This window comes from Rhipicephalus sanguineus, chromosome 10 (genome assembly GCF_013339695.2).
Source record: "Rhipicephalus sanguineus isolate Rsan-2018 chromosome 10, BIME_Rsan_1.4, whole genome shotgun sequence".
Taxonomy (NCBI): Eukaryota; Metazoa; Arthropoda; class Arachnida; order Ixodida; family Ixodidae; genus Rhipicephalus; species Rhipicephalus sanguineus.
Window position 1 is genome coordinate 39,405,829 of NC_051185.1, and position 15,702 is coordinate 39,421,530.

A 15,702-nucleotide genomic window follows, 5' to 3' on the forward strand; every position below is an offset into this window, starting at 1 on the left:
GCAACATAGAGAAATCACGCGGTGCACTCACCTCGCTTGTTTCAAAGGACAACGATCGTCCATTTGAATTGCACTGGGTGCGTGTTAAAGAATCCCAGGTGTTCAATATTCAACGGAAGTTCAATACATTCTGCCTCGCAATCTGATCGTGGTTTTGGTGAGCTAGACCCCAGGATTTAACTATTTGGATGAGAAAGTAGATGCAAAACAAACACTACTCAATGCACATTATGTGCTCAGGTGGTTCAAGCACTTTCCTGATGTCTACTTTAGTTTCAACGATGATGTGTGTACCTGTTACACCTCTAAATATGAAACTAGCCGAGCAACATGTTATACAAAGTCACCTATAGACACGTTTGCTGTTTTCAAACACATTCTGGAAGGGATGCAGTCTTGCCCAAAGACAGAAAAGGAAGAAGTCATTGTGATCCAGGACAGAGGACAGGAAATTTTCACCACTGTTTTTCCGTGGCAGCCAGCCACAATTTTACAAAATCAATTTCATCATATTACATAAGATATACACAGGTTCGGCACCAGCAGGGGGCGTGGGGGGCAGATGCCCCTCCTTAAACTTCTTGCCTGCCCCCCCCCCCCCCCCCCCCACTTCCCCGAAGGTACTCACTTGTCGTGGGTGCTTCCCCTGCTAAAATATCCTGGCACTACCTCCAGATATATAGCTAAACCTAAGTATAACAAACAAACATATAACAAACTAGAGACAACTTCTTCCTTGCCAATACTGGCATTTAACAAATATTTCTTAATAACGAAAGTCACATACAGCAAAGGAAAAAGGAAATTTGTCATAGCAAGGTATGCCTTAGTAAAATGTCTGTCAGGTTCCGGACAAATTTCAGGTTCTGTCAAACGAGACCTTTGAAAGTTCTGAGGCTCTTAAAACTTCTTGAAACTATATTTCAGCATTGCTCTATGTAATGCACGAGTTACTCGTGATAGCACACAGACGCAGATGCTTTTTTAAGGACGTTTATGTCACTGCGCTTGTCTACTTTATGAGAGTGATGAAAACTTAGAATTATTATAGAAAACCTTTACGTCAAATTTATTTACAGATGTTGCACGTATCTAGGTTAATGCACAAACACCGTGCAAATAAGGCGTACTTTCAAACCGTAAAGATGACATTCGTCAGTGAAATAACGCCCTCAGTGTCCGTGCTTCTTCCGCCATCTCCTCAACGGACCTTTTTGGCTTTTTATCGTCCTTGTCATGCTCTTGAAGCTGCAACGTAGCACAAGAAACACTGTGAAGCTGCAAAGGAATTTTTTTTGTATGGTATTCTGTAAAATAAAAGTCTCTTCGTTATTATTTTAATTTCGCTTGACATTTTCCTCACACCTGGTGTAAGCCATGGAGGATTAAACTGAAGCAACAAGATGTCTAGAGTATTGAGCAACAGCTAATTCTCTAATAACAAAAGACAGTAATAATTCTTTTTACTTGATTGGTTCTGCATCTTGTACGTACAGTACACACGAATTGAAATGAGACATCATTTTTTGAAGTATAACGACTGCTATGGGTGATTGCTTGCCATAACCGCATCATGTAGCTGCAAGTCTGGCCACTAAACGTAGGGTTGACTCTGATGTAAGTGTTAGAACAGAATTACACCAAGATGACATGAACTGTAGACGCTGGAAGCAAAAGTACGTGCATTACTTAGCTTTAAATTTTTGCATTTCAATTTTTTTGCGAGTACTGTACCCATACTGATTTTGAGAGGCAACAGAAGTGATTGGCAGACGGCGCTGCTTTTTTTACACCTTTGACTTCATCCTGTTTTTAACTGTTTTGTTCTATATTTCAGCGAAGTATCTATCAGCTCAGTTTCAGCATCATTCTGCACTTGTGGGTGCCCACAAACAAAAGTGCAGCAAAAATTACAAAAAAGCTAACACAAAATTCGAATGGCCACGCTGTTTCAGTAAGTACTCCATTACCATTCTGGAACTAAAACATTCATGTTTGAGACAATGCTTGTTGTGTTGATGCGAATATCTGTTGGCTTGCCGTCAGAAACAACTGTCCAGTCCGGTATTTACTCAACAAAGGCAACTTGAAACGGTGCATTCAAGACAGGCATGCATGTCTCGGTCGGTGACTTGGCTTGGCTCACCCACAGCTGGCAAGCCAACGTGTAAAAAATGCAATGTAATGACACCGATTGCGTGATTGTGCACTAGCAACTATGCAAAACAGTTGTAACTGGATCATCGGAGGCATCGGGCCTGCATTTCTTTTGCAAAGACCTGATTGTGATAAATGTTTTTTTTCTGATATCAGCACATACTCTTGTACTAATGGTTGTTACAAGTGTATACAATCAGATCTGCATGTGAAATGCAACTTAGTTATAACGAGATTTCTTTATCGAATAATTACGACAATTCAGGATTATGTGGTACACAGATTTGGCCACTGAACTAACCTTGACATAGACATTGTCGTTATGAGTGAAGTCACCCGGTTTTCTTGGAAGCACGTGCACGTGAATGTGGTTTATGGATCGGCCTGCGTCTGGACCATCCTGAAAAAAATTGGAATCACAAGTAAATCCTTGCACAGTAAGCCAAGTGTTCAGTGTACTGCAACCAAGGAGTCCAGTATCCCAGTGGACCTTTTCTTACCACACAACTGCCGTATTTTCTGGTGCGTAAGATGCACCTTTTTTTTGGATATTTTTGCTGGTGTGTCTTATACAATGGCATGCTTTATATACGCAAAAAAATCATGCGATTTTGCGAGACCAATATGAGCATATTCATTCACAAGTACGATAAACTGAGCGCGAGAGCATTCGTAAAAACATATCTAATCTTGTTATAACAATGAGGCAGGTGTGGTATTTAGTAGAGCTGTGCGAATAGCAAAATTTCGAGTGCGAAGCGAATTCGAATATTGAAGTGTGAGTTCGAATCGAATCGAATATTTTTCGAATATTTCTCGAATATTTCTACAATATTTTTCTAATACTTTGAAGCGAAATTGCAGAAAAAAAGTTAGAGAGGATTCCTAAGCATATTCTTATGAGATAGCAACATGAAAGTGTTTCTTTTCGCTAGGTTGATGAAGCACTGTCGGGGTGGTGTTTCATAGTTGTCTTATCAAGAATGAGGCAATGTAGAGGCCGAATCCTATTTATGTACATGATTTGGTGCAACCAAAGGGTTGCCGACAACACTTTACACGTGATAGGCAAAGATGCCATTTCCTCAGCCTCTCCTCCTCTTTCAAGTTCTGTGGAAGCACAACTGATGTGGTGGACAAGGGTGTGCTCTCTTCAAGTCCATAGTTCCAAATCTGCCTCGTAGACGTCGATATATAAGAACATCTGAAATTTTGGATGCTAAAAAGCTTCGGCTTCCGATTTGTCGGACTTCCTGCCCAAATTTCAGGTCCGAAACGGCATTAATTGAGCCCCCACCTCTGCCACATCTTTCATCTCCATCTTGGAACCAGCGTTTTCTTGAGTTAATACATTTGCGACCGTAGCAGAGCTTGAAAGGCAGCTTTGCCGCAATACCGGGGTGCGATGAGGTGAAGCATATTGAAAATCGAGAGACCACTTCTAATCGGACGTTGACTGTCTCTTGGCAAAGTTCGGCCGTAACGGAGCTTGAAAGGCAGCTTTGCCACAATATTGGGGTGTGATGAGGTAAATCATATTGAAAATCTAGGGACCACTTCTAATCGGACGTTGCCTGTGTCTTGCCAAAGTTCGATCATAACGGAGCTTGAAAGGCAGCTATGCCGCAATACGAGAGTGTAATGAGGTGAAGCATATTGAAAATCTGAAGGGGTCACTTTCAATCGGACGTTGACTGTATTTGTTTTTGGGAAGTTCGAATAGTTCGAATTGTAAAATTCCAGTGCAAATCAAATCGAATAGCAAACACTATTCGAAAAATAATCGAAATTCCGATTTTCGCACACCCCTAGTATTTAGATGTCAGCAACTTGCTCTTCGAGCAGTGCGGCGACCGCAAAGATTACGGCCACAATAAAAGCCACCGCCGTCACGCACATTATCGTGCTGTTCGAATTATTTGTTCTTAAACGAAGCATTAAACACACGGAACTGAGGCAACAAATAAAAAAGGGTACCACGACATTTCATTGTAACGTTGTAGCACCCACAATACCAGTTACAAAAACTAAAGTGCCACTTTGTTATCATCATCGTCAGTTTCTGTGTGAGACGTCGCGGCAGTCCAGCATTAGTCGCAGCTTCCGGTCGCCATTTACGTCTTGTATGCGTGTGTGTAGGTGTTAACCGTGCAGCGCAATCATTGCTTATGTGTTACCGCCAAGCCTCATAATGCCGTAGAGGCAACGCCAACGATTTGCTCCAAGGTGCTTACAACGTCGCGTAAAAGAGTTACTCAGAGACCGACAACGCTAACCGAGAGATGCTGCCAACCGAGGCGGAAGAACTTTTGACAGTGCACAGGAGGATGTGGCTTCGAATCCAGTGAAATAAATATTGGTTCTCTGCGCCTTAGGACAGTGTTATTTACAGGTTTTATACTGCCGCTTATGGATATTCAGTGCCGTGCGTGACTACGCATTTTGCAATGAATGCACTTTGCATGCGTTGTTGTGTTTTGTCATGTTGACAGAGTTAAAAATAGATGCGTCGTATACAGAGGTGCACCTTATACAAAGGTGCGACTAGGTGCGACTTATACATAGGAAAATATGGGGCATAGACTTGTGGATTTTTTTCATTAGGATCTTCAGTTTAAGTAAAAAAATGTTAAGTCGAAAACGTCACGTCCACTGCTTTAATTACCAATGTCCACTGTACCTACTTAAGTATTTCTAAATCTTAACACTTACTATGCGTCATCCTTCTACATCAGAGAATTGTGTAGTGGGGTTTGCACTATTTGAAGTATAGGTGACATTAACTTTAATTGATAGGTTAATTGATAAACTGAGCATTATTACTTTCTCAAAACTTCAGGGGAAAGCGAGGGCTAAAGTCAACATAACCTAACCACACATAGACCTAAGACCACGTTATCAGACCTCGTTATCACATAATGCTAATTACAATGCTGTTCTGAACAGACAGGTACTGAAAAAAAAAGCATAACAATCAAGCTACACAGTTTCACGTATATACAAAAACTCTAACATTTACAATTTATATGTGTACAGTACTCACAGACTGAAATGCGATCTCTCTTTCTTTTTTTATTGCAGTAGGCTCTAAGTAAATGGAAATATCTTAAACGGAACTTCTGCTTAAATGAAACAACAGCCTCCAGTATGATTGGTTTCGCACTTGAACTCTGCATTCATGCTCATCTCTCGGTAAACGGAACTCCTGTTAAATGGAACACATTTTTTCTAGTCCCTTCAGGTTCCGTTTAACAAGAGTCTACTGTATAACGACTACTATGAGCAATCGCTCGTGGTAACTGTGCCATGTCGCTGCAAATCTGGCCATTAAGGGTAATGTCGGCTCTAATGTAAGTGTTCGGGCAAAAATTACGCCGATATAACACAAACTGTAGACGTTGGAAACAAACATATGTGCATTACTTAGCCCTAAATTTTCGCGTTTCAATCCATGAGTACTGTACATCAGTAACATAAAGTAATGCGTCAGCAAACAGTATAAAGGCAAACTCATTACTCATTACAAAGTAAAATTTCCTGCACAAATAAACATTAATGAAATATTTGTTAATTGCGCCATGCTTGCGAGTAACTTGGGACGAGTGACGACCGTGTTGTGGTTTATCGAACCTACACGATCCCATCCAAGAGATCATGTTCAAAGCGGCTGGCACGGATGAACCCATGACAGCTAACTTGCCTGAATCGACACGGTAGAAGAACTGGCGCCAAAGTGTTTCTCCACCACACTCTGCACCCTCTGGACAACCAGGAAGAGATCCTGAACTTCTTCAGTCGACAAGTCACTCAGCCGAAGTGCCGGCCTGATCGGCGCCACCAGGACGTCTGGTGTAAGCGAAGTCAAGGAAGAAGAAGCTGGAGAGGTAACACACCAGCAGTGTTATGTATTAGCCCTTTCAGATGCGACCTATAAAGAACTGTCCGTAAATTCATCAAACTTATGCAACATTATTTCAAGGTAATATATTGCAACAAAAATAATGTCATAATAGGTTGATTTATGTGTCTTATAGCAATTAATCGGAACTAAATTATAATTAAATATCCATTTATCCTGAAGTAATTAATGTTTTGTTATTGCATAAATAGAACTTGTGGGAACAGAAAGCCCAAAACCAACATTTCTTAGCCGGGCGACTAAATTGATGTCACAGCCGCAATGTTCAAGCGTGTCAGTCTCTTCATCTTCCACCGCGGATGCAAGGCACACTGCCCACTACAAACCAAATTTCAGGCTAAAATATAGTGCAATTCTGTTTTTCGATTATGTTTATTTCAAGCAAATAAAAATTATACTTATGATGTGGTTCGTGGAAAACAGCATGTCTAACGACTCGTCGGATGTGGTAGCGCCTTCAGCAAAGTGATCATATGCAACAGTACACTGCAAAATTAAGTTAAATGACGAGAAATTTATCATGCAGGAGATTCGATTCAACCAAACCTCAATGTATATTGCTCTTCCTTAGCCACTAGTCGACACAACTTGCAAAAACAAGTAATGTACACAAATGTGTACAAAGCATCTCAAAGGGTTAACTGTTTAACCTGCAATTGAAGAGCAAACAAGGACACACATCACTACATTTGTGACTCATGTCGAAATATGAGTTTTCATGCCTGGCCTGCTTGCGTGTAGTATCATGTAAACTTAAGTGAAAGTGACGGTACGCAAAATTAATTAAATTAAATGTGACAAGGAAGAAAAGAGGTTAGGTGAGCACGGACAGAGATAGAGGCAAAATGGAATCGGACACATCTATCTAGAGGTCTGCGTCATACATGCGATGGCTTGTGGTCCCTTGGATACAGACGGCAGCAATACACAGAAAACACTGAGAACAAACACTGAAAGAGAGACAGGACCAAGTTGACACAACAGCAGCACATTATGCCATCCCAGAACACCTTGCAACAGCTCGTTCACAGGCTTTCACGTGTGACACCCACGCTTCCAACCTCTTTTTCTTTTTTCCACGTACACACACATCTTCACTGAGGGCTGTTTGTGTCGCATTCTAACTAAGTTATCGTTATATTTCTTTCTGAGCATCTCTCAAAGCCAAAGACACCCACAATTAACAATGGAGCAATGCCACAGGTCAAGGATACGTCCTGGAAGCACAGGCATCTTGTTTACGAAGGCCATGGACAGGGAAGTCTTGAAGAAGAGCTGCGACGCCTCCAGCGTCACCTGGCCAAACTGGTACTGGCCCTTGTCTGGTACTACTGTTAAAAGTAGAATTACAGTTTCAGAAGTTAAAAAGCTAAGCACCAAGCTAGGGAATACATAAATTTTTGGGTTCTATGTGCCAAAAAAACAGTACAGCTGCGAACAAAATAGGAGGGATTCATCGAGGGTTCATTTTTTTGTTAGACACAACCTATTGAAACCAACAGACAATGTCGCTAAGGAAAGTATTGGGAATGTTGTTTGTAGGTCTTAGCTGCAGCATAGTAATTATGACACAAATGGAAAGGAATTAAAGTGGATGAAAAATCAACTTGCCGCAGGTAGGGACTGAACCTACAACCTTCAGATAACGCATCAGATGCTCTCCCAACTGTGCTACAGAGGCGGTCGCTTTCCCATTAATTTTATTGGGTGTTTGTTTGTGTAATCATGGGTGCCTTAGCCAGCGCCGCTAGCAGCCATGACGGCAACTGTGGAAGACTCTTTTTGAGTGATGAAAAATCGCTAAACAGGGAATGCCACTGAAGCGAAGGTTTCGACAAGTGGACTTGTCATCACCAGGGCAGACAAATCACCTGCACCTTCGAACTTAGCGAGACAGCAACTTAGTCGCTAAGCTACCACAATGAGTTGGATGGCAAGCTGTAGCTACTTCTTCAAGTGTGCAGGTTACAAACTGCCATTTAAGTTCTCGCATTTGTGTCTGCCTCAAAACTAGCCGGAAAGTGAGAAACGGACGGTAAAAGCCAAGGATGTGCCATCACAGTGCACACAACTTCCTCACTTTTTGCGCAATTAGTAATGTTTGAGTTGCAGTTGAACATGCACCACGTAAGTGCAATCCAAACATCCCAATTAAGTTTTGTACCTTTCGCTACCTCTCACCAGAATTCACCAAGTTCTCGTGAAGAACTGAAACAGGCATTCAGTTCAAAAGAAGACTGTGAGAATCCACATTCTCACACCTTACAATGGCTTCATAAAGGAGTACCAACACGAATTTTTGAAATTTCTACGTTGTTGCCGCCCTAAATAAAAAAGACCATATTGCTGAAAATGTCTAGAATAAGCTGGTACCAGAGGATATTCCATTTCATTAATTCCCGTTAGAATATTTTATTCGAAGTTTCCTTTTTCTAGATTTTAGCTTTCCCAACCTAGCACATTCTTCGAAAATTTGCCATCAGACTGCCGTTTTCAAAGTGAGGGACCGTGACAAGAACACAAATGAAATTTCGTTAAATTACCGTAGCTGACAGGACATGACAGGCTTCAAGGCTCTCACGTGACTAAGTGTCCTGTTAAAACTACGAAAGTTCAGCACCGGTTATTGGTGAAGAAGAGGTTTATTGGAGGTACATTCCTTCAAGGATGCCACGTGGTGAGGTAGTGTGAACCACCATCTAGAAAGGCACCAGTGACCAGCAGAGTGCACAGAGCATTCGTGATGCTGCCGGTTGAAGAAGTGTCTTCTTATCACAATGTTAAAATTATATGTTAAAAATACAGACAACTAACAAGTGCAAGTACTTACCATTGTCTTTGGAGTCCCAGCATGGCGAGAGGTTACCGTAGAGGTCGGTCCTCCGGTGATCCCAAACTGGAATGGCACGTCGCACCTTCTTGATCAGATCGTGGTCGATCTCAGCCATTGCCAGGCCAATCACGTCCGAGCACTGGGCCACTACGCAGCCCCACGGGTCAACAACCTAACAGACGAAATAAAAGGATAAGCGTACAATCTGTGCGTTAAAGGTTCGCAGACTAATCGGAAACAGTGAATCAGCTGAGACCAGTATATCATTATTCAGAAACTTAGAAGTATATTTGCCAGACACTACCAAAATCTTAAATGCCTCAGATAGCCGGTTGGTTTACTATGCAGTGTTATTGCACATCACTCATAAGTAATGTGCAAATCCCACATCCCAAAGCAAACTCTTATCTCAGAGGCCTTGGGCATTGATTAGAAATAATGCCCCATCAACTGTGGCCTGGTTGCAAAAAAATGTTCATTTGCCAGTTCAGAACCAATCACTTCTTTTCTTCCTGCTGTTAACACAAAATTTAGGTGAGGCTCATGCGAAGAGGAAACGCGCTGGCCGTCTTCCTTCAGGCAAAAGGCCTTTGGGGGCGCCGGGAAAAGGTGGGGGAGCTGCGTATCTCCAGCAGGAACTAAGTAGTTTGAACAACCGGGGAACAATCTGCCAGCACTTACAAAGGTATGAGCAGACAGCTCATACCTTTGTAAGTGCTGGGTTCTCACTGCAAAGCTTGAGTTGAAGCAACAGACAGCACTAGACAGCAAAGACAAAGAAGCAATAGACAGCGAAGGTAACTTCGCTCGCTGCAGCGGCTGCGTTTGTTTACGCCAGCGTTTCGTTGAGTTATGCCAGGTTGGGTGGTAAAGAAGTGAGCTGCTAGCCTTACTTCGTAACTGCAGTAACTCACCAGCGCATGTCCGTAAGAAGACCGCTTGGCGTTGTGTTGTCCGACTTGGGCAGCAGACACGACGTAGCACTGGTTCTCAATGGCACGCGCTCGCATCATTGCCTGTGATGACAAAAATCAAAGAACTCAGCCCAATAAAATGGACGATGACGAGCTGCTTTTTTTTCCCCTCATTCTCTTCGTTGTGAAGCACGTGTGGCAACTGCACTCTCCACATCATCAAAAGCATAGCGGAGAAAATGAACGTTAATGTGTTGTCATAACCAGCACTTGACTCAGGATCCCCAATCGTGCTCGGTTGTTTCATTTCACACAAATTCTGGAAGCAGTGGCATGCTTGCGTGGACAACAGAAAGCAAAACCAGCAGCTATGCAGCATATGAAAGCAGCACAGCAGCACTGCACACACTGCAACAAATAAGGTAACAGGACAGCACAGTTAATCATGGGGGACTGTTGCGTTTGCAATGTGTTCAGAGTCATAGGATAGAGCCATAGGATAGAGCCGTAGGTATTGTTAAAACTCTGACAATACTTTCCTTATTACCTCGAGAGTTGAACCTTTGCGAATGTGAGCATACAGACTCAGAAAATATCAGTCTCTTTTGAGTCGTTCCTTCACCTTGTAGGTGCACGCATGGTTCAAATTATGAACAACTGAGCTGACATCATGCCTCGGTGCAATGGTGCTGCTAAATTCACCAGTGCTTAAGTAAACCTTCACTAAAACTACCAGACAAGCCTGGCATGACAACGAGCAACGATATTTCCTTCATATGCTTAAAAGGAGTACTGACATAATTTTGAGACATCGTAAAAAGGATGTTTTTCGTTTCCTTGGTATGCAGTGTTAACGCTCTCCAAACACCGGAGTCGGAGAACACGTATAAAATATTTTACTTTCATTTTAAAGTTTTCCTCGCTAAGCGCCAGCAAGGTAGCCTCACCGCCATGGGCATTATCGTGACGAGTCAACACAGTTTTACCGAGTTTGCGAACTCTGCGTCCTGCATGGGGGCACATGGCATGTGGAGATATTTGCTGTATGTTATGTCCAAACCTGACAACACTAAAGAGTCTTGTTCAGTTTTCCATGCTGATTTCAAATATGCAATAATTTTTCTTGTAGGTAAGCTGCTTTACAAGATACACAGTGCTGCCTCTCTATTTTTCCCGAGACAATAGGAAAGATAAATGTTCATCAGCAAGTGAATATTATCAGATAGCTAGATACTACAATATGCAAAAATAAGTGCAATGCTGCAAACAGTTATCAGATGAAATCAGAACTGGTCACTCTGCAGATTGAAATTCAATGCTTGCACCATGACTACTATAAAGAAAAAACAAATCAGATTTAAAACAATCTATGAGCAGAAAATGAGAGTTATGCTCTCAGCACTTTCTGACACACAGATGGGGCTTTATGGTAAAAACAGTAATTACAGCTCCAGCTGTTCTAGATCATGATATATCACTCCAACAAGCTGAATAATCTTGGCCCAAATCTTGTAATCGTCGTACAGATCTAAGCTGCGGATGAAATACTGATCTTATAAGAATTAGGTTAGGCGTTACATGCAAAAAATAGCTGTAGATCTAAATAATGTAATAAAATAAAGACACTGTCTATGATTATGTCTTGGTGTCCACAAGCAATGTCCCCCCTTAAATAGCAGAAATCACTGCCGGGGTCACTGAATGATAATTTACTCATCATTGTTTATGTGCACCACGAGCAGATGACGGATCTGCCGCTAGCACGTCTTGAGTTGCTGACTCTCCGTGACGTCACACTGCGGTGACACGTCACTGAGATGCCACACCCCTTGATATCGAAACCAAAAGTGGTTTTTTAAGGTAGCGGTATTAAAATATATTCGATGCATTCCCAGGCACCACAATACTCTTTTCAGAGTTCTCAACACCAGTGCTTTCATTTAAAGCGATAATCCAAAAATATTTGAAATTCGTGTCAGTACTCCTTTAAAATGTGACACTTCGAGGCACAGTCAAACAAAATTTGTGCGGAGGCCACAAAGAAGTGAAAGGTAACTCCGAAAACTATCAGCGGATCACGCTCACATGCTTTCTGTAGACACCGAGCATACACAGAAGCAGATGAACTGACCTCCCAGTGAGCCATTCCGGTGGGCACGGTGAACGCCGACGGGTACGTCAATATTTCGGCCCCCATTTTGGTCAGGCTGAGAGAGAATTCGGGAAACCTGAGGTCATAGCAGTGGAACGAAGTCGTCAAGGTCACAACGCAACTTCGAAATCTTTTCTTGCAGTTTATTAAGTACACTCAAACCTCATGATAACAAAGTCACATCTGCCACGAAAATAACTTCGTTATATCCGAAAATTCGTTATAAACGTTTATTTGTAACACTGTAGCTATGACAAGACTATTTTTCATTCACTTCGTTATAACCGATAATTCGTTATATCCGTGTTCGTTATATCGAGGTTTGAGTGTACATGGCAAAGCTGGTTAGATTTCCATACAGTATATACCTGCGACTGAACGCTGCACGTCAACGGCAGAGCCATGAAGTGCTACAGGACAAAAAATATCTGAGGTGATCGAACAAGTAGGCTGGCCATAAATTCTTATATAACGCATGTCAAGATTTAAGTACGTGTGCCCACTTGTAAATTATAGTATACATAAGAATAGGATGGTGGCATGTTGGGCCAGTTGGTAAAATATATTACACTGAAGGAAAAGAGCATGCAATTGACAGAACTGTAAACGGGGCCAACAGGCAAGGAATCTGTAATAGTAATTAGTTCGGGTTCACAAGTGTCGTGTTTGCTATATGTATAAGACTAAAGGAATGTACCACAGGTGCCTATCCTGTCTGTCTTGTCCTGTCAATCCTGCACAGCTTTCCTTCAGTCTTAGGAGGAGGAGGATGTTGTCGGTTGCACGCAGATCTGGCATTGAGATAAGCAGGCATTTGCCCCACCTGTCCTTTAAGTCTAATACACATAACAATAATGACAATTTTGAACCTCAACTAATAATTCTTTTTAATTATACAACATGAAGGTCTACAGATATTTAATTAAATAAAGGAAGAATGAGAACTACGACAACTAAACTAAGAGCAGTAAAGGAGGAGCTAAAAAATCAAGTCCTACAGAGCCAGACACAGTGAAGACCAGAAATAAAGCTTTTCAGAGTATCTTGACATGGTAATAAAATACTCTAAGAAAAAATCGAGTATTTGGGGAGTATTTCTGCCCCACAACTACAAGCGTCATCCACCTCGCGTACTTTCCTCGCGTTATTACCGCGGTCCCGGAATTTCCCGGTCAGAAACGGCGCGCGCGCTATCAGCGTGACGTAGCATTCTTGATAGGAAAGTGACGAGAGCCGAGTTTTCAAGAAAAAAAATGCAAGCAAGCCAGATGACGATTGTTGTTGTGTGGCAGAAATACTTCCCAAATGCTCCATTTTTTCTTAGAGTGTATGCTAATGCAAACACAGCTGTGCCAGACACTGCACGTAATGTAGCAAAGAAAGAATAGAAACTGGAAAGGATATAATTCCGAGGCCAACTTTTCCAGCAGGTGTTGTGACAGGTGTGGGGATCGCCGACCCTGCAATGGTGTAGTCTGACTCTCGGCTCCGGACCGTTCCGACGTCAACATCGAAGAGGTGCACCTTGCTGTACGTTCCCACCATGTCCCCCGTGCTGTTGATGACCACATGTGTGTTGTAAATGCGATTGCTTGGTTCGTTTGGGTCCTGCAAAGTTTTGTTATAAAAATGTCATACAATAATACAGTATGCTTACTACTTCATCAATGCCTCACTCCACTAATTAAATGCTTCGTACGTTTGAACTGTTCCCCTTAAATAAATTCATACAAGTTTTGTCATCAGAGAAATTTTCTGTTTTTACAAATATCGCATCAATGCTTTACAAAACATGCAAACTGCTTCTTCCAAATGCTTTTTTTAAAACTTTCAATTAGCAACTCTGCTATAGAATAATTGGGTTGACCACGCCCGACATTGTGTGTGAGCTAGATTACATATTTCACATACTATCTTAGTAACCACACAAAAGCCTTCACATATATATTGTTCTGACATAATGTCCCTAACTGCCTTAGAATATGCACAGAAAACACTGACTACTTAACATATGCACTGTAGAAGCTGGTTTGCAGAACACCTAGTGCTGTTTGCCATGCAGGTTAAAATCATCTTTACAGCCTAACCTTAGAAGTTAATTATGCTGAAGCTATGGACAAATGTTTCAATGAAGATCTCTTCATTGCACATTATTCTAGATGTTGGCCAGGACAGACACTCATGAAGAAATTTAAATACTATTCCATGAGGTGAAACGTAAGAACAATGAATGGCAATGCACATATGTGTGCGTATTTGAAGTCCTATCTACATTTATATACACTTTTAGAAAGCTCAAGGCATACCTTAACATGGACGCTGCCAAGTGACAGCCACACTCCCAGCTTCTTTGCAAGCTCCTTGTACTTAGTAACAATTGGGCCGTCCAGCGGTTCTGCCAGTTCATACGCTTGTGCCTTCTTTTCCGCAATGAAGTCAACTGCTTCTGGCAAAAAGACTACCTAGAAGTGAACAACGATCGTTCAACGCCATGGAAAGGACACGCCATCAATGGCATTGGGCGCTGGACAATTTGATCGCCATTGTAAATATTCACATAGTACCAGCTATCCTCCTTAATACGAACTCTCGGTAAATACGAACGCGGACGCCATGTTCAGCCGTAACGGTGACAGATGGCGCCACCATTCATGAATGGTGGCGCCATCTTTCAAATTGTGAATGAAATCAACGTTTTTATCGAGTGGCGCCGTGTCAGACACATGCACTTTATAAGTTTATCGTGGTAAACGCGTTATTAAACTGAATACAACGGGAAATGCAACCTCTGCATCCAATTTCAGCTCGCACGAGCCAGCAGTTTAGCTGAAAGTCGCTGCTATCCACGAAACACTTGGTTCGTTTTCACTGAACAGCTAGTACAATATGATGACGTTTTAATCAAGTTTTCGTGAAGTTAGGACTAATGTAGCCTGCCAATTAAGACAATGCTAACATTCTGTACACACATTGCGACGCAGGAACGCTTGTAAACTTGCAAACTTGAGCTAATAAATATGCTGCAACAGATATGCGTTCGAGCTCTCACCTTAGCTCCTCTCTCCTGTGCCTTGTGGATGAGCGCGGAGCACGTTTCAAAGTTGGCCGCCTTATCCGACGTGGACGTCACCTGGCACACGGCGACCAGGTTTCCGTTCGAAGTAGACGAACTAAACATCTTGCCTGTTGCCGACGAATTGAGGAACGTCCTCGCGAGCAACTCGCGCAACTTGGCTCGCGTTCTGAGAGAGATGGCGGACAAAGCTGGAAGGAGGGGAAACCGAAAGTTGACAGTTAGTAAAGAGCGGTAAGAACAGAGCGGAAATGACTGGCAGTACGGCCTGCCGGCAGTTTGTTTTTCAGTTGGGCGATAGCGCTTTTAATTGCGCGGTCGTCACAACAGCTGCGAGTGTCCGAGATCGGATGACACATTATCTCTACTTTAGGCAGGAATGTAAAACATGAAAATCAATAGCAGTGAAGCCTACGTACCCATGGTCGTAGAGGCAGGCTCGGACGCTTGATAACTCGACAATCTACGCTTTTACGCTGCAAAAGCCAGTTGGTTTCTGGTACGACCGGTGCATTTCGCTCTCAAAAACAACGCCGAGCCAACCGAGGCACCTAGGGACATCTAGAGAGGACCTCAAACACTAAAATTGCATTTTTCATAGAGCAGTAAACGTAGTGATTTTCAAAGAAGCAGTAGTGTTTGTGCTGCCCTCGA

The 15,702-nt window shown here is 42.3% G+C and overlaps 1 protein-coding gene across 1 annotated transcript; it reads right to left on the bottom strand.

The window, feature by feature from the left end:
• Positions 1-734: 734 nt before the first annotated feature.
• Positions 735-15,607, bottom strand: LOC119371712 (deaminated glutathione amidase). The gene is made up of 11 exons (XM_049419709.1): positions 15,468-15,607; positions 15,025-15,239; positions 14,282-14,437; positions 13,380-13,583; positions 11,955-12,065; positions 9,824-9,925; positions 8,907-9,081; positions 7,291-7,407; positions 5,858-6,003; positions 2,459-2,557; positions 735-1,248 (listed from the first exon to the last, which is right to left on the bottom strand). The coding sequence occupies exons 1-11, from the start codon at positions 15,469-15,471 to the stop codon at positions 1,156-1,158; spliced, it is 1,422 nt and encodes a 473-aa protein (XP_049275666.1). The 5' UTR covers positions 15,472-15,607; the 3' UTR covers positions 735-1,155.
• Between the last annotated feature and the right edge of the window lie 95 nt (positions 15,608-15,702).

Bases quoted from the DNA above. Each gene is read 5' to 3' on its own strand.
- LOC119371712 (XM_049419709.1), bottom strand. The intron at 14,438-15,024 runs GTGAGAGCTCGA...GTTCACTTCTAG, and splicing joins CACAGGAGAGAGGAGCTAAG to GTAGTCTTTTTGCCAGAAGC. The intron at 9,926-11,954 runs GTCAGTTCATCT...TTGTCATCACAG, and splicing joins CCGGAATGGCTCACTGGGAG to GCAATGATGCGAGCGCGTGC.